We start from the raw sequence: 22,280 nt of genomic DNA, 5'->3' as shown, positions 1-22,280 counted from the left end.
TATGTTCTGTCATACAAATACCTGGTGTTGGACTCAATGAAAATAAAACTGAAACTGTTCTAGGATGCTGCGAGATGCAGAATGTCTGTAAAAGGAGCAACAGCGAAACCTCCAACAGAGATAAACGTCATCAAACTCAATCACCTGTAACCAGGATCCGCTCCAGCACAGCTTTACAGAGACCCTTCCCACTGAGATGAGCGTTAGGATCTTCAGTGAGCTGGACGTCAGGAGTTTGTGCCGGGCCTCGCTCACCTGCAGACACTGGAATGATATAATCGAGGGCAGCGATCAGCTGTGGAGGAGCCACTGTCTTACAGCGCTGGCTGTTTGCCGGAGGGAGGTGAACGGGGACAGGCGTGCTGGGTGTTCATGGAAGGTTTGTGTTAGTGCTGTTAAAATTCTGCTGCAGGAAAGTATCTTAAAACCGCAGGTTGCTGAAATTCAAATACATTAACATCCTCTCCCAGGTTACTCTTGTTCGTAACTACAGAAAAGGCTGTGTAAAGCGGAGGTGGCTGAAGGGCCGGTACAGTAACATCAGCTCTGCTGACGATATCCCGCCCAACAGCATGTGTCCACTGGACGTGGAGACCTGGGGAGAGATACTAGAGGCGGAACTGGATAGATAGAGCAGAGAGAGACTTTTCAGACCGTGCCAATGTACTGAAATATATCAGCTGTGTCTACAATGGAAGCACTAAGACTGAAACATTTGCTGGGCAAATAATTTTATAATCGGTATTGCAAAAAAGCCCAAAGACTGTGGCGGCCAGAATACATGATAGTGTGGCTTTTGTTACCAAACATTTTAGTTGTATTACCTTAATTTGCAATGGAAAATAAGGTTTTATAGGTTTCATTTGATGGAATCATTTTATAGATGGATCTTTTCTTCGCTCTTTTCATATAGATCAACAAAACTGTGCACATTTGGATTTAAGTATTGATTTTTGTTAATTTATCTGATTTTTAGAGTCACTCCCAAAAATATATTAACTAAAAATATGTGTCCCAATGCTGTACTAAACCCAACATATCAATCAACACTATGTCACCCAACTCTTTACTCCACCCTTAATCATATGTCATATCTCTCTTTCTGCTATCTGTATGCATATGTCTTATCCCTATAAAAAATAAAAAAATATAGAAATATTAAAATAATTAATTTATCAAATTTTTCTATGTACAAACAGTGATAAACATACAAATATATATAAACCCAACATCACTTTTTTTTTTAAAAAGAGATTTTTATTATTATTACACAGACAGATAAAGAGATTTTCATTTTATTAACAGACGAGACTTCGAAAACACAATTCAATACAGTGAAGAGAGTCCATATCTGCCTTTTTTTTTTTTATTTTTCCAAAAGGGGGAAAAAAAACAGTAGGTAAACAGACAAAAACATAAAAATAAACCAATATGTAGTTGAGGGTGGAGTTGGACATCCAATGTAGCTGGAGTATGTGAGTTGATTGTGGAGTTTTTATCCAATGTTTGGAAATGCTTACTGAGAGTGATTACATAATTAATCTGATGGCATCCATTCACTGCAAATGTGCGCATGTGATGTAATGCTACATTTCTCCAAATCTGTCCTAATGAAGAAACAAACTCATCTGCATCATGGATGGCCTGAGAGTGAGTAGATTTTTTTTTTTTTTTTTTTTTTTTGCGAGAATTATTCCTTATGAACTCTTAATGGAGGAATTTGTGAGATAAAACTATTATGAATGTTAAATGAGAATATAACTTGCCTACTTATCTGATTAATCAAATTATGTATATTCCTCTTCATTATATTATTTAAAATGGCATAAATGTAATTAAACTATTATTGGTCTGACTGTCCATTAACAAAAAAGCAAAGCTTTCTGGAAAGACAAAAATGCACGCAAAGGTATATACTTCTTCAAAAAAAACATAATTAGCCTAATTAATTTAGTTAATTATATTAATGATTTATTAACATTTCTTGAATAAACAACACTCAAAACTTAATTCAGTATTACCTCAACAACATTTAAAATGTACTTTTTAGCAACTCATAAACATGGCTCAGTACTGCAGGCAGTATTAGCGCAGCACAGCATGTTTCTTCAGTTTCAGCACTTTGGACAGGGACTGTTTTTCATTGCGAGGATAACGGAGATGGAGGCTAACACAGTGGGATTAGGACCTAAATAAAATGCTTAATAAGCTATTTACAATATTTCTGAAAACTAAAATACAACACGCATGACTAAAATACATAAACAATCGAGAGTAGCAGTGCCTATTTTAGTGTGCGTTATCCAGCGCGTGACTAATGGCCATCGGTGCATTACATGAGCCCAGCCAACCAAAATCCCAAAAATAACCATGATAAGCTACAATATCTCGCAAATGGGCGTGATGGCTTGTGTAGACGTCACAGCATCTCCCAACAGCTTCCTGGGACCATCCGCCATCCCGTTAATGACCGGGAGCCGTGGAAATACATCGACCTCCGTTATCTCGCAACCATGGCCGACGTTCCAGCGATAATAAACATCGCGATTTCTTTGAAAATCCAACCCAATGACGGACCCGTGTTTTATAAAGTGGACGGGACGAGGTTCGGTCAGAGCAGGACAATCAAATTGCTAACAGGATCGAAATACAAAATCGAGGTGATCGTGAAGCCGGGTAGCGCGGAGGCCACGTAAGTCGAATACGCGGTTAAACTGCTCCTGTTTATATGCTTCTGATATTATAGCTGGTTGCATATAAATAGCTCTTAGCACTCGATGTTTTTCGCAATCCTGAGTTCGAAAGGTGCACCTGCGCTCCTGTAAGAAATTAAATCGTATATGTGAGCTAACTAAACAGACCGCTGCATACATTCAAAACATGCTAATCTTTAACAACAAAGAATCCTTAATGTTTTAATAAAAGAAGTAAAACTGAGCCATGGGTATGTGTTACGAGTGCACGAGCCTTTAATGTTTAATTCACAGAAGGGATTTCAGGTGCTAAGCAGACAGATAGTCTGACGCTTGTTTAAACGGGATTTCAGCACAATGGGAATCGGCGGAAAGAGCTTCCCTTTGGAGCAGCAGTCCAGAGATGAGGAGCAGATCGTCTACAATGGCACCTACGACACTGAGGGAGTGCCACACACCAAGAGCGGGGACAGACAACCTGTGCAGGTCTTCATAGAGGTAACACAGCCCAGCCGGGATTCGGAATAGAATAGAATAAAATAGAATTCATTATGAAGTCACGTGGAATTGCTAGATGCTACATTGTTCATACTGAGGATTAGGGACCTAAATGATGCTTCAAATTACTGAGAAGGTTGTGATTCTGTTACTTTGGAAGACTCATGATTTGCACCTGCTGACAGATGATAAAACAGGCAATCAAATCCTAGTTTTAAGTCATATCTGTTGGTCAGAATGTCATACAGATTGGGGGATGGGCTCTTTGACCTGGACCAATGAGAAACCAACACCATAGCAACCTCATATAAACATCATGGCAACCACCAGGGCTCTAGAAATCATCTCAAAATATGTTTTTTCCCCCATTACTTTAATTCATCAAAATAATTTAACCAATTTCAACTTCATTTTTACATAGTCAGATTGATTACACTTTAAAATTTAAGGCAGCAACTGAACTTAAGCTGTAGAGTAGCTGGAAATTTTAAGTGGAGATTTTTTTTTCTTCAGAAAAATTAAAAAATATAGCTAATTGGTAGATCACTTTGTTGAATACTATTTTCTAAAAGTCTAGAATGTTAAGACTCAATAAAAGATCTTTTATTACACTTTCTACACATACAACATGCAGATACTATTGGCAAAACTCTGCATTTGAGCATTCAATGTATATGTGTGTGTATATATATATATATATATATATATATATATATATATATATATATATATATATATATATATATATATATATATATATTTGGGCAAAATTTTTGTTATTTAAAGTTTTTTTAATAGTACACTCCAAAACATATGACAACCTTTAAAATTATGTTTACAGTTTTATATTTTAATTTTATTATGTCAAGACTATATTAAATGGAAAGCAAGTTTGCACACTGATTTCTTTTTTTTTTTGGTGAAACAGTTTGCACTCAGAAATTGCTAGTAATTTCTTTTTACAAAAGATTACAAAGAAATGGCAAGCAATTAAACATGAGTTAAACTTGAAATTTTTAAGTATGAAAAGTGAAATTGTATTTTCTTGTACTGCAGTAATGTTTTATTTACTTACTATCTTTTCGGAGTGCAGACAAGTGCAACCTGTGATACATAAAATAATTGCAAATCAGCAAAAAAAAAAAAAAAACTGCATAAACTACAAGCTAAATCTATGTCAGGTTGCTTCTGTACATGTACACATATCCATGTTTAAATGGATAGTTAATGAGTAACATTGTGAGCATTGTGTTAATTTTGCATGGATACGCAAGCACCACCGCTCTGTAACTAAAGACAAATCAGTCAGCCAATTGATTGAGTACACAAAAAGAACTGAGCTGTAAAATGTTTCTAAACATCCATCTTCTTTTTGTTGCCAGTTCAAAGATGCAGGCACATTTGAAACAGTATGGCAAGTGAAATACTACAACTACTACAAGAGAGAACACTGCCAGTTCGGCAACAGCTTCAATTGCATCGAGTACGAGGCCAAGCCCAACGAGACCCGCAGCCTCATGTGGATAAACAAAGAGGTTTTCCTGTAAAACACGAGCGGAGCAGCAGCAGCAGCAGCAGCAAACCTGCGCAATATGTCCTGTAACCATCATGGGGCCGCTGTGTGCGAGATAGATGACTGCAAAATGCTCAAGTGAAATAAGATGTGACTATTAAAGGCTCCAAACAAGCGATCCATCAGGGTATCTGTTCACCAGTCAAGCACTGCATCCACTGGTCATGCACAATCTGAACGTTTCAGTCTGAACAGAGTTGGTGAAACTCTGAAAAAAATTGAGATATTATCTGTTAAATTCTCCATTTGAAAAGCAAATATAATCACAACTAATGTAACGCTCTCTCTTGGTCATTTGCACAGCACACATCAGCTCTATTATGGTTACAAATACACCGAGACCATCTTTCATCAAGACTCAGATGAGAAATCTGCAATGCAGGCCTGTATTTACCCCAGCGGTTTGCTGTTTTGGAGACAGGCTGTGCTCCACGATGCTTGCTCAGAAAGGTGCTGTTTGAACGTACACAGGCTATACATGATACTCTATTAGTATGTATAATGTAATATTATAAAGACCAGTCAATTAATATTGTGGTCTTTTGGGACCAGCGTAAAAGAATTATTTATTTGTGGCAGGCGTGTCTGTTACTGTATGGTGTGAATGGATGTTTAATTATTTCCTATTTTGTGTTACTGTTGTTCACTGCTTAAACTATTATATATACGTTGCCTATTTCTCACAGAAGCATTAGTTCACTGGTGAGAGTTAGAAGCGAATCAGAAATGCAGTTGCTTAATTCTATGCCTCTTTTTACTCATATTCTGATTATTTGTTTGCTCGTGTGTTGCTGAATATCAATCTTGATTTTTGTGTGACTTGGAGCCAAACTTCTGACCTTTTTGTAAGAATATAAACAATGTTGTTGTTTTTAAAAATACATTATGGTTTAGGACAATACCAGCCAATAAAAGACCAAAAAAAGAAAGAAAGTACAAAATATGAAAATAATATGTGGTGGTTATTTTTAGCTTAGAATATTGATATAATTTAGTAACTTTATAGTTAATATGCATTTTAGATAACTAGATTATTTATAACATCTATCATTGAACAGGCAGCTATTGCAAATTAAACTTATTTATTTATTTTAAAAAAACACACCAAAAGACAAAAAACTAATACACTTAAAGACACAAAACTCACAAACTTTAAGATGCAAATACCTGCATATTTAGTCACCAAAGGTTAAAAATGTAATACAAAAGCAGGCCTCACAATAAAACACTCCCAAGAGAGATGAAATATGCCACAGCAAGAACAAACAATAAAATCAGGAAAATAATAAACATGATTTAAAAAGTGAAAAATATTAGATATTAAGCTGCACATGTCAAACAAACAAAGCATTTATGTTTTAAATTAAGCCATAATCCCAATAATATTTATTACAATTAACAAAACTATTTTATACTTTTAATTAGGAATGGTCACAATAAGTCTTTTAAAAAGCAGGCCTTACAATAAAAGCCCTTTAGGACATAGATTAATCAAGAAAATGAAGAAAAAAAGATCATTAGATATTAAACTGCTCATGTTAAACATTGCTAAAAAAAATGTATATACAGTATGTGTTGTATTTAGCCATAATTCCAATAATATTTATTACAAATCAACTATTTTATACTTTTAAATTTTATTTAGGAATGCTCACAAAATGTAATACAAAGGTAGGCCTGATGACAAAACCCCTTCAAGAAAATAAATAAAACAATTTTAAAAAGGGAAAAATCATTAGATATTAAGCAAAACATTTAAAAAAAACCAATAAAAGTATTAAAAAATAATTCAAACAAAATTCCAAACAAATTACATAAAAATTACATTAAAGTCATTTATAACTTTATTATCATAATCAGGTATTGCAGCATGAAGGCCATATCAAATTAGCCCTATATAAGCAAACTGAAATAACTTTTGACGTAATAACGGCATGAAATTAATTCCAGTCCATCCCCTCCTCTTCATTAAAGTCAGATACTAGGTTTCTCTTTCAGACCTGAGATGCAAAATCATTTGATCAGCGGTAATGATGCTCGGCAGAAGTACCCGGATGTGCTGTTCTAACGCACCTCCCCCCTCCGCTCCGCTGAGTCTCCCTCCCTCCTTCCCTCGCTTTCTCTCTCCACCGACTCAACCCACTGCCTCTTCCCCCTCCGCTGCGGACCTAACGTTACTGAAGCCACTGCACTGAACCCAAAACCCAACGACAAGAAACCCCAGGAGACAAAAAAATAACCACCACTCCCTCGCTCTGAAAAATAACCGTCAGCGACCGTTCAGTTCCGCGAGACTCCGCACAAGGCGAAGACGAGCCCGGCGACAGAATGGTAAGGATCCCCTACAGCTCTTGCTAATGTACCCGAGGTAACTAACGTTAGCACATACCTCCGATACCGATTCGGGTCAATCGGGCGTTTAACGCGCGTTGCTGGCGCCGCGACGGGTTGAAAACGCGCTCGCGGTGTCGTGATCGAAGCCGTTGTTGATAAAACAGAGCCATGGCTGTCAGTGTGGCCCACTGCTTCTAGGTTCTGTACGCTGCGAACGGAGAAGCACACACAGAAAACACGTCGCTTTCTTATAGATTCCGGTGTAAATACTGTATCTGAGCGAGCAGGGATCAAATGTAATGGCGCGGCGGTAAAAAAAAAACATTATTTCATATAAAGTAACCTTAGACCAACAATACTACCAACAAGATCAACAACAGCTTTTCTTCGTCACAAATAGATCTGTTGACAACTTGAATCGACTGGTTGGTTCTCCAGAAAAGCCTGATTTGCTTGGCCATTAATTATAAGATGGGGTTTCCTAAAATTAAAGACCTTTTCTGTCCCCTGGAGTCATGTTTTCTCATGAAACATTTGCTTTGATATGAATTACTGTGAAGTTTTCAGTTTGCTAGAATGTTTCTGTTGTTGTTTTTCTGTCCACCCTGACCTTTCAACTTCTGCTGTATGATAAATTAATAAGAAGTGTAAAAATTGGCCTTGCACATTTTCATGAAAGCATTTAAAACATGTTCACATCATTTGATATGAATTCGAATCGCTGTGCCAAGCTCTGCTGTCATTACCACCATGCCAAGCATTGTAGATTACAACTGTGTTTCTTCAAAATGTAGTATTTGGTTATGATATGTGACGGTAATTTGCTAGTTTTTAGATTGAGAGTGGGTTTATTAGGTGTCACTGCCCAAACAAATAGTATTTAGGCGTTTAAATCTAAAAATATTGTTGATGAACCATGTTTATGTTGCCTTATTGTTATATTTCATCTTGTATGTGTTATGACGGTTCAGTGTTCAGTGACATGAGAAGTCAGTTCAGTCCATATATGAAATCATACAGTAAGCTGAAGAAATGAGCAATCCACAGTTAGCAAAACCTTAAGATCTTTAAGTCATATTAGTATTAGTCATATTACTGAATTTGTGCCAAAATAGAGTTTGAATGGATGCATGACATATATATGTTTTGCTATCCTAACGAATTATTATGTGGTTAAATTTGATTTTATTTCCACTGCTGTATGTGAGCTTATCAGAGCAGACCTGCAAGCCATTTTTGGGTCTCCATAAAAATTATTTCTTTTAAAATCCTGGTCAGACAACGGAAGTTAATTGCTCAGAAGGTGTGCACCTGTTGTTTGTCTGTTATAGGCATTCGATTTAACCTCAGTTTACACTGAATTGCTATCATCAGCAGTGTGGCTGATACAGTGCAGGATATTGGTATAATTAATGATAGCAAACTATAACATTTTGGAACTGACACAAGTTGGAATGAGCACTTTGTTTAATCAGCTCAGCCAATGAGAGAATCTCGGCCTGCGTATCTGTGTATCAATGCAAATTACCCTATAAGAACGCACTCAATGCACTCAATTCAAAGAATAGAAAAGTATGCATACTTGGGATGCATAGCATAGCATTACATGCTCCAAGCATTAGCTTCACAGACCCAGATTTAGCCTAGTCTACCAACACCATGTCTATATTGCATTTTAATTTCAATACTGTGTCTAAAGACTCAAACAACCCACTGTAGTGCCTTAGAATCAGACAAAATCAGATGTGTTTTTTCACATTTCCAGCACTGGTCTGGGTGGAAATTTAGCGGAATAGATTTTAGCATGTTTACGTGAAGCTGAGAGTACCGTACTACCATAAAACTATATAAAAATATAACACTATTGTGTTTCTTTGACTTTCCAAAAGAGGAAAAAAGAGTGAAAGATGTCAAAATTGTAGTCACTCCCTCAACCACACCATACTCATGCAGCAGCATTGACTAATTTTCTCTAATTTAATGCAAAGGTAATAAAACAAAGTATAGTGGTAGGAATTATATTTTTAAAAAATGAAAATAGATTTACAATGTTAATAACTCTGGAAGCACATCATCAGAATCTGTTAAACCGGTCCATTGCAGAAGTTCTGTTTGCTGCCGTTTTGTCCAGAAGATCCAGATTAAAAATTATGGGCTCAAAACTCTTTTAACAAATAAAATGCATGTACGGATTAATTATTCATAGTTAAATCTATAGCATGCATTTAATAAATAGATTTTCATTTCATGCTAACTTTTGTCATGCTCAATTAAAAAATAAAAATAAAAATCTGCTAAATTATGCAAGTGAACATCTGTTAACCAAATGTTTATAGATACAGGCCTGATATTTTCATCTATTTTCACCTGACCTTTCCCTTGCCTCAGATGATCCTGATGTCTCTTTTAATAGACGTTTCTACTGAAGGAGCTTCCTCATTGGACGTGATTGGGAGTGTTGTGTTGTCATAAAGAGTAGAAAGTAGCCCAATCGAACATTGCTACATTTGTATGACCATTTCCTCCACCTCTTGCTTTGCTTTGAGGCGTCGACTCGCTCATGCTTGAGACCGTATAACCAGATGAAGTAATCCTAAACCCTCAATCCACTTTAAGTTAATTTGCTGTCTCTCTACCACTAAAGTCAAAATAGCACAGGGCACTCAACCTTAGCTAACCTACTAGCTATGGCAAAACCCTTGTCTGCTTGTAGTGCACGTGAGCGCTCAAACTAATTTTAGAGGGAGGGACATACTGAAACGGCTGTGTTTAATGCAATAAATTAGAGAAATCCGAGTGATGACCTGTCTCGTAATCTACTTCCACACACACTTATGTACACACAGCATGGATATACACCTCATTTACTATCTCTACTACAAGGTTTATCACTGTGCTTGAATTTTTATCTTAGAAGAATGCTGGAAAACGTCTCCTTTTATTTCATCGTCATGAAATGGCCGCACAGGAACTCCACTTCGTAAGCTATGAAACGATGCAATAAACATCTAATAGAGAGCTCTAGATATTCTGGAAGTTGCTCTAGAAACTTCTAGGCACAGTGATGTTCCAGTTTATCTGTCCTGCTCTCTACTTTGGATTCTCCCTGCAAGTCATAACAGGCCTTCAGCACACAGCTCAATGAAAGCATCATCCCTCTTGCCGACTTGAAACAACTTGATTATTATCTGGGATGTCACACTTATCGATTTTTTTTTTCTTCTGAACTCTTGCCCTCTGCTTATGTCTTATTCAGTTCATTTAAAATGAAAACTTAAGCTGTATTATTTTCTTTCCACCATGAAACCCCAAATAAGATGTTAATCAAAATCTCCAAGATGCTCTTTTTGCATTAAATCTTTTATGTTTACCAAGGCTGTATTTATACAGTAAAAACAGTAAGGTATAATATTACTATAATTTAAACATTACAGTGTCTCTCATTGTCTTTCCTTTCTCTATTTTCTTCTCTCTGTCCTGCTCTATCATGGCATATTCTCTTCTCTCTCTGTCTCCTGCTGTTTCTGCGTGTCCCAGTGTGCTGAAACTGGATGGTGATGGGGTGGCCTGATTTCTTTCCTGGCTTATTGCAGTGTGTATTTCCACTCTAATATATAACAAAGGAATGCCTGGGTGGTATGATTCTATTACGTATCAGTTGCTAGAGATTTAGCAGTTCGGATTTTGCATTTTTTTTTTTTCATTTCACATTATTCCTGTTTTTACTGTATTTTGGATCAAATAGATGGTGAGCAGAAGAGACTTTCAAAAACATTAAAACATTTTAACGACCTCAAACTTTGAGTCAGTAGAGTATATATCAACACTATTCAGCCAGTAATCACACTTGGCTCTAGATTTTGGTGAGTTAAGTCAATCGAGTCATCAGTAAAGGATGTTGCAGTTTCCCTTTCAGTATGACTGCTGATATGATCACTGACCACAGTATGTAGTGTCTATGTGCTTTCACTTTTTCCATCTACAATATTACACACAATAAAATCCAGGTTCATTCGGCGTCTGTTCTCTGAGACTGATGGCCTCTTCCACAGCACTCCTCAAATCTGATTAGCTAATTAACTAAGACACATTAAGAGCCACAGTTGTGATGACCCTTTTGCCTTGTGACTCTGGTGACAGCTGTATGTCATGAAGAGAGAACATACAAAGATTTACTAAATCGACTTTTACATTAGTGTAAATAGTATGCGTGGTTGAGGTTTTTGATGAGGCCGAGTCATTGATTATGTAGTTAGAAGTGAAAATCACTCAATCACTGTCTGTCAGGCTTCACAGAACATTAACATTTTATCAATAAAATTGTTCACACTCTAAATATAAAATTCAGACTCTTGTTCTCTCTCTACAGGGAAATGAGGCGAGTTATCCCTTGGAAATGTGCTCACACTGTAAGTATTTTGGGCTGTTGCTCAATCGTACCTCAAATTGTGTTTTTTACTTTCTTAATTACACCAGAGGCACTGAAGTATAAGCAAGTCAAACTAAATCAACTTAAGTGATTAAAAAATGCAGCTCTAGTTGCAGAGATGTGTGAATACTTATGATAAAAGACAGCTCTAATTTGAGTTTCAACAACTAAAATATGAAGAGAGGAAGAAACAAGAATAAATTGTATATAAATATACTTATATAGCATTATTATTATTATAGCATCGTTGTATGTATTAATATTATGAATTAGTTTTTGTTTTCATATCTGTTTATATTTGAATTGTCTAGTAATATTTTCGTTTTTATATATCTTTTTTTTAATAGATTTTTATTTCACGTTTAGTTGTAGTAATTTAAGTACTTGAACTAAATTAAAATTTCTGAAATAAGTAAAAAAAAAAAAAAGATTACTGTTAATGTTTATTTATTTTACATTTTAGTACATTTCATTTTTTGTGACCCTTAATTTTTTGTTTTTTATTTTGAATGCCTTTAGGTACTTTTGCATTTATTTGTGTAAATAGGATAAATCTAGTCACAGTTTATGCTGGATACGCCAAATTCTGAGCTAGATTATTTTTGGCTGAGCACTGGGTCTAAAACAGTGTCTTGTTCAACATCAGCAATATAGAAAATCGTGATCATGTAATTATTGATCTATGGATTATGTAGGCAAAGACACTGTTTGTACAGTGTATTCAAAGTGTGTACAGCTCATGTGATGCATATTGTTTTTGTCATTCATTTTTATTTCAGTTTTAGCTTTTTTTATTTTAAATATTTTAAAATTAAAATTTTAATTTTAGTAATTTAACAACACCTTTTCCTGCAACTGTGCACATTCACATCATATACAGAGATGACCTGTGGTTAGTCACTCACATGCAGCTCGTGCTGGGTGATCAGAGAAAGCAGTCAGTGTAGTCTAGTCCAGTCCTTTAAACACCTGTTCCTGCTGCGCTGGAGATCAAGACATGAGGCAGAGGGCATCCCCTGGATCAGTGGGGCTCTCCGGGTCTGGAGCAGGGCCAGCGCTATAGTTCAACCAGACTAGACAGGGTGGCGTACTGTGGAAATAAGTGCTATAAATGCCTCCAGCTGGTAAAGGTTAGTCTCGGGTTGCAGGAAGAGGCTGTTTATTTTTAGAGATGGTGGGAGTGAGTAGAGGTGATGGTCCGTTTTTAGTAGGTTTAATTTTTTATCTATTTTTCTGCTCTTTTTTAGACATTGTAAGTACTGACAAACACATAAGAGGCACTTTTGGATCGTTGACACCCCTTTTTCAATAAAATAGTTCTGACCTGTGCTTGGCTGAAAAATAATTTATTTAAAGGCACAGTTCCAAACTAAAAGAAGATCTTTTTTTTTTTTTTCTTTTTTTGGCCAAACTATGAATGTTAACAGGGTCCAAAATATCTTCTTTTATATTCCAGAAATGGTGAAGTCAGTAAAGGTTAGGAATGACATGAGGGAGAATTGCCGTTGTTGTGTGAACTGTCCCTTTAAGAAATGCGTTCTGATGTAACTTACTACATATCCTTTTCACAAATAGACATTGCTTTTTGAATGAATAAAATGTTTTTTTTTTTATACAAATTAATTCTTAATTTATTAAGATTTTTGCACCTAATACATGTAAAAAATGTAAATAAGAGTACGTTTTACAATAAAATACTTTAGTTTTTTACTTAAAAATTTCTTGTTAAATTAAATGTAAAATTTACAAGCAATTTGAGTGAAATCTGATTCCGAGTAAAAAATGTGAATGTTATAATCTTTCACATTGAGACACATAAGATTAGCTGTGTAGAACTACATTACCCAGAGTTCTCTGGGTACAAGCACTGGGTTCACTTAATGTTGCTATGGCAACTTCACTGGCACAGTTTTCCAACCCACAGAGGGAAGACCACTGGATTAAGACGAGCCTTATTCATAGTGCACAGCAAAGGAAAAGCTCTATTGTAGCTGTATTGTCCTGCGAATAAGAGGACAAACCTCTTTTAAAGATCTAACCTGACAAATCCAGTGATCTGTTCTTACTCATTCAACCCAGTAAAGATGAAAGCAGTGCGAGGTTATAGGTCAAGTTGAAAGAATAATTGCATCATTCCCAAGAGGTCTTTCGGCAGAAGGAGGAGGCAACAGTAATTAAATTTGCAGGACTGTAACAGGGCGATAACAAGTGTGCCACTGCGAAAACAAGCCACCTGCTGTTAAAATGATCCACATTCCGTTCATATTTTTTAAAAATACATTATATAAAAAGAAAAAATAATTATCAATGCCTGTGTAGAGGAGCCAAGAAGCAAAGTGGGAGAGAGAGGGGGGCGGGATCAGGAACGATCCTTGAGCCGGGATTCTAACTCTGGACGCCCACTGCTCACATGCTGCCCACAAGTCTATTGGCGCCAACGTCATCCTTTATAATTAAAGTGGTATTCTGGGTAGCATTTGTAGTGTAATGTTGATTACCACAAAAATTATTTAGAAAAAAAATAAAAAAAAATTTATTAAAAAAATTATTATAGAATAAATATTCTGCTATAATTGAAATAACTTGTAGTCTGTAACCAATTACATTTAACAAGTAACCATCCCGAAAGGGTAAGGACTTTAATTAATTCTTTAGTTAAAACTATTATTTGAGCTGTAAAACTGTTTAAATCTTTTTTAAATCATAATTTTTCATGTTTTTCAAGTATTTTTATTATGTAATGTTTTTCACACTAGAAGCATGCTAACACATTGTTTATTTTACTATTGTGGCTTTACTATTGATAGAATAGCGTTAAAAAGCTTATTTTTCAGGCTAGACTTGCCAATGTGTATGTGTGTCTAGAAACACTGACTGTTTCAGTAGCAGCTGTGGTGATGCAATGACTTTATCATTTAGCAACTGGCTAGTATTGAGAAGGTGGGACTGTTCTGCCTTATTGCACATTGCACTTATATGAGTGCATTGTCTTTGAAAGTCTTTGGTGCTTATCAACATTGCACCACATGCTGTCAGTTATGCTTAACATGCACAGAATATTCCTTTAAGCTGGTTTTGAATTCACCGGATCCCAAACAGACGCCTTATTTAAAGGGAATTAACATAAGACATGCTCTTATGTTTAAAAACATCTAGAAAAAGCAGGATATACTGTCCTTAGAAACATTTTAAAAGTGAAACGCTTATTACCACAAAACAGCGCTACAAATGATGTCGCAGAAGTTGACACATTTTTCTAAACCATCATGTGCTGATGTGCACGTATGCAGCTGCTTTTCCTCTGCTAAGTTGGCCATCCTTGTTGCTAGGGGGCTTTTCTGAGAGGCTCTTATCAGCCATTACAGTGGGTGAGAGACCATGGAGGATCAGTATGACTGCTATAAATATTTCCCCTCTGGCTCTCCCATCTCAACATTGTTTGAATTCTGTGGCTCAGTGATGCAACTGCCCCTGCTGATGCCGAATGGGCCGTAGTGAATAGCATGAAAATTTTAGCTTCTTCTGTTGCCTTGAAGGCACTTTTAGGTAATGTTAACAACACTGTCAGTATGTGGACTGAGACACTGGCATGCTTTGTCCTGACGTATCGGTGAACGACAGATGCGTGATGGTGTAATACAGTCACCTGGTTTAATGACACACATTGGCACTAGCTGTATCATGGTTAATCCATGGCATATTATTAGATATGAAAAATAAGCGGTTACATCATCTGCTTTAGGGTAATCTGGGAAGTGTCCACGAACTCAAAATAGCACAGCGGAAATCAGCATATGTCTCTTTACCTCTCATATCTCACATAACAACTCTATTATCAAAAACAAAAAAAGGAAGAACAGCATCATTAACACATACCTAATTTTTCATCTGTTTGCTTTTCATTCAAACAACTTTTTTTTTTTTTTGCAACCAAGTCAACTTTATTATTATGTTATTGTACTTAAATATTTTAAAGATCTTAAATTGTCGCCCTGAGACCCATATATTCACTTTTTTTTTGAATTTCTGAGTATCCAATACCTCATTTATCTGTTGTATTTACATTTATTTAAATTATTTAACTTTAAATGGTTAATAATATATTTATTATTAATCTATTGTTACTATTATTATTATTTAAAATGGCTGAAAACTTCAAATGTTTTATTTTATCTGTTTGTTCATGTAAAGAAATATAAATTAAAATGAAATGAAAACTCACAATTGCACTCACTTAAAATCTAGCATGCCAGATGTTTCACATATTTAATATTTTCTAAGCTTTTTTTTTTTAAAGCATATAAATTTAAAATGAGAAATCTTTAATTATTCATTAATTAAATAAGTGAGAAATTCAAATTATTCTTTCATTATATCCAAGTTTTTCCATGAAACAATATAAATAACAATTAAAATGTATGAAAACAGACTTTGGTGGCCTTAATGGGTTAGTTCACCCAAAAATTTAAATTCTGTCACTCTGCATAGACGGCAATGGCAAGGACATTGTAAAAATAGTCATGCTTGATTTTATGAAGCTACAAGAATACTTTTTGTGCACAAACGAAACACCAATATAACAACTTTATTAAACAATTCTTCCCTTTCATATCAGTCTCTGCCTCACGTTCAAGATAGTGCACATGTGCCATGGTACTTTCTTGGCGCACAAAGTATTCTCATAGCTTCATAAATTTGAGGTTGAATCACTGATGTCACAAGGACTATTTTAACGATGTCCTTACTACGTTTCTGGGTCTTGTACGTGTCAGTTGTGTTGCTGTCTATGGAGGTTCAGAAAGCTCTCGGATTTCATCAGAAATATCTTAATTTGCATTCCAAAGATGAATGAAGGTCTTATGGCTTTGGAACGACATGAGAGTGAGTAATTAATGACAGAGTTTTCATATCAGCATTTCAATCGTTTTTTCCTCTGTAAGTTGAGCAGAGTGAGTTCTTTGTTACCTCTGACATCGAGGGACCTCAAAGCCACAAAGTTATATAAACTCTTAACTCTACAATATTAATACTATTTTTTAATTCGATTAACTGCACAGTGCTAACAGCAAACAGCCTGGCAGCCGATTACTGGAGGTGTGTACCATGTGGCTGTGTGAATGAGATTAGGCCATTTAGCAGTCCACACAGCACAACAGCGAGCTGTAGTTGAACGGCAGTCTTCTGAGAGATGACCATGACTGCCAGGCAGGAGAAACTGGGTAAGGTCTATTCTGGGATGGGTTCTGGCTTTCTGATGGCAGCCAAAGATGAATATAAAAGAATTAAATACCCCTATAAATACAATATCAAACCCCTAAGCATTTTTGTATGTGAGTGCTTTAAGACTTGGGCAGTCTTTGAAGGCATATTAGATTGACGTTTTGAAGATCACAGGAAAATCAAAGAGAATAAGAAAGGGATGCATAGTTTGTGTTGAAATGACATGTTCTCACTGTTTTCTTCATCTCTCTTTCTCTCTATTTCAGTTGACGCTGATGAGATTAAAAGACTAGGAAAGCGGTTTAAGAAACTCGACCTGGATAACTCGGGTTCTCTCAGCGTCGAGGAGTTTATGTCTCTACCCGAGTTGCAGCAGAATCCGCTGGTGCAGCGAGTCATCGATATATTCGACACGGACGGAAATGGAGAAGTGGACTTTAAAGGTTTATTTCAGTTTATTCCAGTTGACGTGTAGTATGGGTTGCTCATGGGTTTATGCTAATCGTCATGATGTTGATTTCATTGCAAAGTGTACTGAATTCCAAGTGTTTGAGTTCCAAGTGTTTTCTCTGAGTGCTCTGTACTTGAAGTTCAGATGCATTAACATAACTTGGTCCAGTTAAAGGTAGAGAGGGTAGACAATTTTCTCACCCTCCCATTTACTTTCCTTTTTCTTGCAGAATTCATTGAAGGTGTCTCTCAGTTCAGTGTCAAGGGCGACAAGGAGCAGAAGCTCCGCTGTGAGTCTCTTTCCATCTTGAATTTTCCCACTAGTTAAGTTTAAGTTAAAAAACCCTCATAAATCTAGTCTGTAGTGCGCTGGAGCAAAGCGTTTTATCATGTTTTTTATTCTTCGTTTGTTTCTGCAGTTGCGTTCAGGATTTATGACATGGATAAGGATGGCTACATATCCAACGGTGAGCTGTTCCAGGTGCTGAAGATGATGGTAGGGAATAACTTGAAGGACACCCAGCTGCAGCAGATCGTCGACAAAACCATCATCAACGCAGACAAGGACGGGGACGGGAGGATATCTTTCGAGGAGTTCTGCGCTGTGAGTCATTTAATGTTGAGATACAGTGAAATTTGACACTCCAAACACTTTGATCTGCAATTTCCATGTTTAGCTTTTGCTGAAAATAAGGGTAAATAGGCTCAAAATAAAACTAGGGGACCATTTTCAATAGTGATGCACCCAAATGATTTTACTGAAAATTAACGTTTATTTAATAATCAATTGAAGAATCAAGTTAATATCAACTTTTTTATGATATAATTGTGTTGTTAAAATATAAACATTTAAACTGTGGCTGTTATAAAAACTTGTTTTCATGAGATGTATTATACGCATGTTAAATGACGAAGAAAACGGGCTTAGAAAAAGTATAAAGAATATATAATGGTGTGCATATTTAGCATAATCCTGCTTTCTAGAAGCTGCTTTGACATCTTTCCATAGTTTACCTGTTGTAGCTTATATACATTGTTTGCACATAATAGACGCAAACATGGTCAAAACATGCCATCAGAGAATCACAAATTAAACATCACCATTTTGGTCAAAACTAGAACAAATGAGTATTTCTTAAAGCCAGTATTTTGCTACATCTCAAATTTTATTTGATCTCTTGGCTCAGTTTGTCCTCTATAGGAATTATGTCTCTAAAGTGTGTGTTGGTAGACTACTTGTCAAACAGCTGACTAGTTATTGAGATTTGTGGTATGTTTTAGCAGTGGTGCTTTAATTAGTGTGCTATAAGAGTGCACAGAAAAAAAAAGTTGGTTTGAGTTCTAACACTTTTTTCCTCTATTTATGAAATGCACTGACATTATGTCCCTTCTCTTCCGCAGGTGGTTGGTGGCTTAGACATTCACAAAAAGATGGTGGTGGATGTGTGAAGACACAGAACAGGCCCTTCACTGAACACCCTCTTTTTTCACTTCTCCATTTCTGAGAATCAGCTCCAGATGTTCCGCTAACACGCTCTCTCTTTCTCTCTCTCTGTCTGTCTGTCTGTCGCTCGCTCTCTCTCTTTCTATGGAAGTATTTCTCTGAATGATGCCTGTTCCCCGTCTGTACTCCCTGAGCCTTGTGACGCCTGCCATCCTAAGTGTTATAGAGCATGAGATTCTTCTGTCCACGTTCTCGGGTATTTAAGGACAGACAGAGAGACGACTTATCTGTTAATTACCGAGCGACTCAGTGTCATGGAGACTAAAGAGAGGAGTGTGTGTGTGCGTTCTTTATTTTTCTTTTTGAAGGGGGGGATTTTTTGTATTTATTTTGGTCCTGTCTTTTTTAAAGATGATCTAGGTCTACAGGGAATGTGTGTATGTGAGTGATTATATATGACTTGACACTTGATTTCAGTGCAACACGCTTCAAGCATGAAGTGCCAATCGAAAACATATACGTGGGATTTAACAATAGCTGAATATTGAAACCACTATCTAATGTTCTTCATGTCACGGGGAGATTAAAAAATCTAGTTTTTTTGTTTCCACCTCTTTAGAGCAAATATCTGCTTTAAAATAAAAGTCCGATTTGAATTTTCTACAGAGAATGTGTGTGTGTGTGTGTGTGTGTAAAGTGTGCTGTGTTAATATTGTCAGGGAGTTCATCCACCGTCTTGCTTTCTGATATACAGTAGACTAGGATTAAAAAGCAAATATATTTGAAGTTGTGCACATATGGTTTACTTCTGAGTAAAGTTTAGTTGAGTATGGTTTACTTTTAAGACCGGTGTGTTATCGCAGGGGTCGGGTGGGGAGGGATGATCAGATCACACATTTACTGTAGGATGGAAGTGCCATCAGTAAAATTTCTGAACTTTTTGTGTGTGTGTGTGTGTGTGTATTCTGGATTTATTACCATTTTAACACAGCAAACGAGTAATTTTGATTTACCTCGACGTTGTAGGATACAGTGCATACTGTGGCAAACTGAATCCACAACAACACCCGATTTGAATATTTGTTTGTGGAAATAAAAGGTTATTTTTTTTCCAACTTGACTGCAGGCAGCATTGTAAAGACCTTAGTAGCTCATATTTGTATATTAGGGACTGACAGACAGATTGTGTGTTGGGGTTTTTTCTAAGCTTTAATCGAGTTGGCTTGCAGCATGTTCACTTACCTGAGAGGGATCGTCGAAGTAGGCAAAACCAGATGTGACTGACTGATCAGTTTCTCTTCTCCTTCGTCATTTCAATGATTGATCCGTAGCAGGATTGTAGTGTTCCCAAAAGGAGAGACCAAACCTGACGCTTTCAGCGCGGATGAATAAACTCGAAGCGTTCGGCCACTCCGCTATGTTGCTTTAAATGTGATTCTCCCGCGCAAACCGGCGTTTTCGCGCCAGCTGCTGCACGGTGACGACGCTTAAATATGTCTTTCCCGAAGGCCGCTGAGGTCTTGTGATGTGCTTGCAAGATACGGGAGGGTTTGTCTCTCTGTTTTTATTTTCTGTTGTGCATGTAGATCTGATTTTTTTGGGGGGAAAGATTCTCTTGTTTACATATGAATCGTACTATTGAGATATTATAATCTGAATGACAGTTACATATAAATATATGGACGTTGCCAAACTTTTGGTAAATGTTTAAATATGGAAACGATTTTAAAGCGAGTTTCTTCACTACATTTATCCATAAATATTATTATTATTATCATTATTATGAAAATTACAAATATAAATGTGTGAGTTATTCTGGATTGGTGTCCGTCACTCCCAGCGAAATATTATTATTATTATTATTATTATTTTCGTTTTATTTTTCTCGTTTTCCGTTCATGGTTTGGTTGAATTGTTTGTGTGTGTGTGTGTGTGTACAGAATGTGTGTTTGTTAAAGCTCCTTGCTTTCAGTTCTGATTTGTATTTCTCTAGCTGGGGGTCAGACAGCCATCTGAATAACTTTCGATGGGAGAGCCGTGATTTTTGGACACAGAAAACATACAAGTGAATGAAAACGTTTCGCTTTTAGGTTTAACGTTTTGTTTCTTTCTTCATTTCTCTGCATGCTGCGTCAAATGCTGTGGGAACCATTGAAATGTCATTCATGAAAATGAGAAATAAAATATTTGAGACTTGTACAAACTGTTCTCTGTGTCTTTCTATCGCGCCGTTAGCAATGGATCCATCTAATTTTTTTTTTCTTGTCTATAAAGTATTATATTTAATAGTGAAATTAAGTGCCTGATCTTGACCCGAGCTTATTTCTAAACGTTTTCTGTTCTCTAAATCTGTAATATTAGCTGGGTCCCACTAGGTGTCAGTAATACACAACTAATGAACGAAAGAACTATTGAGTCAAAGTGGAAACCCAGTGTTGTGGGAAGGTTAGTCTAAGGTTATAAAAATAAATAAAGCTTAAATAGTCCTTCTGTATATATTAGGTTGGGAAAACTAAATTTATTGCAACGTTCTGAGAAATTTAGATACTGGTCACAGAAAGGAACCTACAACTATCAATTACTGATGAACACATTCATTTTTATTTGAATTATCACTCTGTGGGTTATTTAAAGTGTCTTTGGATGCCTTTTGTCTTTCAAACACATGAAAATGCATGTTATTGGTTGAATATAGTTAAATGGTCACATGATATGCGAGAAACCAATTGTTTTTTGTTTTTTTACTGCAGTAACCCCACTGCAGTTTCTTCATAACATAATTTATTTTCTTTCTCTTTGTATTTCTTAACAATAAGGTACACACTCATCCTATTAAAATCAATGTGATAAACAAGTTAGATCAAAAGCAATCTAAAAGTAATCCGTTTACATTACTTAAAATATGCAATATAATGGTTTATGTTACAAATGACAATTTTTGTCTTGTTTTCAACTGCTTTTAATTCAGTATGGTGTCTAACCTGATTAAGGCCTATTCCATTTAGATTGTAACGGGCAGAAAGTTCACCTGTTTAGAAACAAGTTTCCAAAGAAACGTTTACTAAATGGAAATGGTATTAGTGTACCTTTCAGAAGAAGAGTTATCTCAGTAGTAAAACACATCCTCCTGGTAAAGAAATCAAATTAAATCAGCCTAAACTAGTTTCCAAACCACACCCTAACAACCCTGTCAACAAACAAAAAAAACCCTAAAAATTGTTCCAGAAGGACCATCTTATACATAAATGATAAACAGTCATGCTTATATTCAGTGCAGAACACATTTATAATGGCTGGCTGAGAAAAATGCTCAAAAATATGACCCAAACCAGCCTAATAATCTCACCTATCATCTCAATCCCATTTAAACCAAAGGGAAAATTTACAACAGACATTTTCCAACACGTCATTTTTCCCCCCTTGCAGAAACCGAACACACAAAAACACACACACACAACAAACAATAAAAATCAACATCATCAGAAACAAAAAAGACAAACACAACAGACAAATGTCTATCAATTACAGCTACACACACACACACAGCTATTTCCCACACACATGCATAGACACCAGAGGACACTGATCCACTTCCAGAATCCGTGCCCCGGTAGGACAATAGTCTTGGCCTCGCAGGTT

At 36.1% G+C, this 22,280-nt stretch overlaps 3 protein-coding genes across 3 annotated transcripts; all 3 read left to right on the top strand.

Moving 5' to 3' along the window:
* Positions 1 to 133: 133 nt before the first annotated feature.
* Positions 134 to 985, top strand: LOC109106866 (F-box only protein 48; the record flags this gene model as incomplete). Its single annotated transcript, XM_019120162.2, has 2 exons — positions 134 to 379; positions 471 to 985. Coding segments are annotated over 2 exons (408 nt in total), but the record flags the coding sequence as incomplete, so codon positions are not given.
* A 1,434-nt stretch (positions 986 to 2,419) lies between these two features.
* cnrip1a (cannabinoid receptor interacting protein 1a) lies at positions 2,420 to 4,995 on the top strand. Its single transcript, XM_019119747.2, has 3 exons — positions 2,420 to 2,692; positions 3,047 to 3,191; positions 4,574 to 4,995. Exons 1-3 carry the CDS (start codon positions 2,514 to 2,516, stop codon positions 4,736 to 4,738), a joined length of 489 nt encoding a protein of 162 aa, XP_018975292.2. The 5' UTR covers positions 2,420 to 2,513; the 3' UTR covers positions 4,739 to 4,995.
* A 1,979-nt stretch (positions 4,996 to 6,974) lies between these two features.
* On the top strand, positions 6,975 to 20,840 carry ppp3r1b (protein phosphatase 3 (formerly 2B), regulatory s1ubunit B, alpha isoform, b). Its single transcript, XM_042762283.1, has 6 exons — positions 6,975 to 7,095; positions 11,468 to 11,507; positions 17,014 to 17,190; positions 17,428 to 17,487; positions 17,617 to 17,801; positions 18,599 to 20,840. The coding sequence occupies exons 1-6, from the start codon at positions 7,093 to 7,095 to the stop codon at positions 18,644 to 18,646; spliced, it is 513 nt and encodes a 170-aa protein (XP_042618217.1). The 5' UTR covers positions 6,975 to 7,092; the 3' UTR covers positions 18,647 to 20,840.
* The last annotated feature ends 1,440 nt before the right edge of the window (positions 20,841 to 22,280 follow it).

This window comes from Cyprinus carpio, chromosome A1, assembly GCF_018340385.1.
Source record: "Cyprinus carpio isolate SPL01 chromosome A1, ASM1834038v1, whole genome shotgun sequence".
NCBI lineage: Eukaryota > Metazoa > Chordata > Actinopteri > Cypriniformes > Cyprinidae > Cyprinus > Cyprinus carpio.
This window is presented reverse-complemented; position numbering and strand designations above follow the sequence as displayed.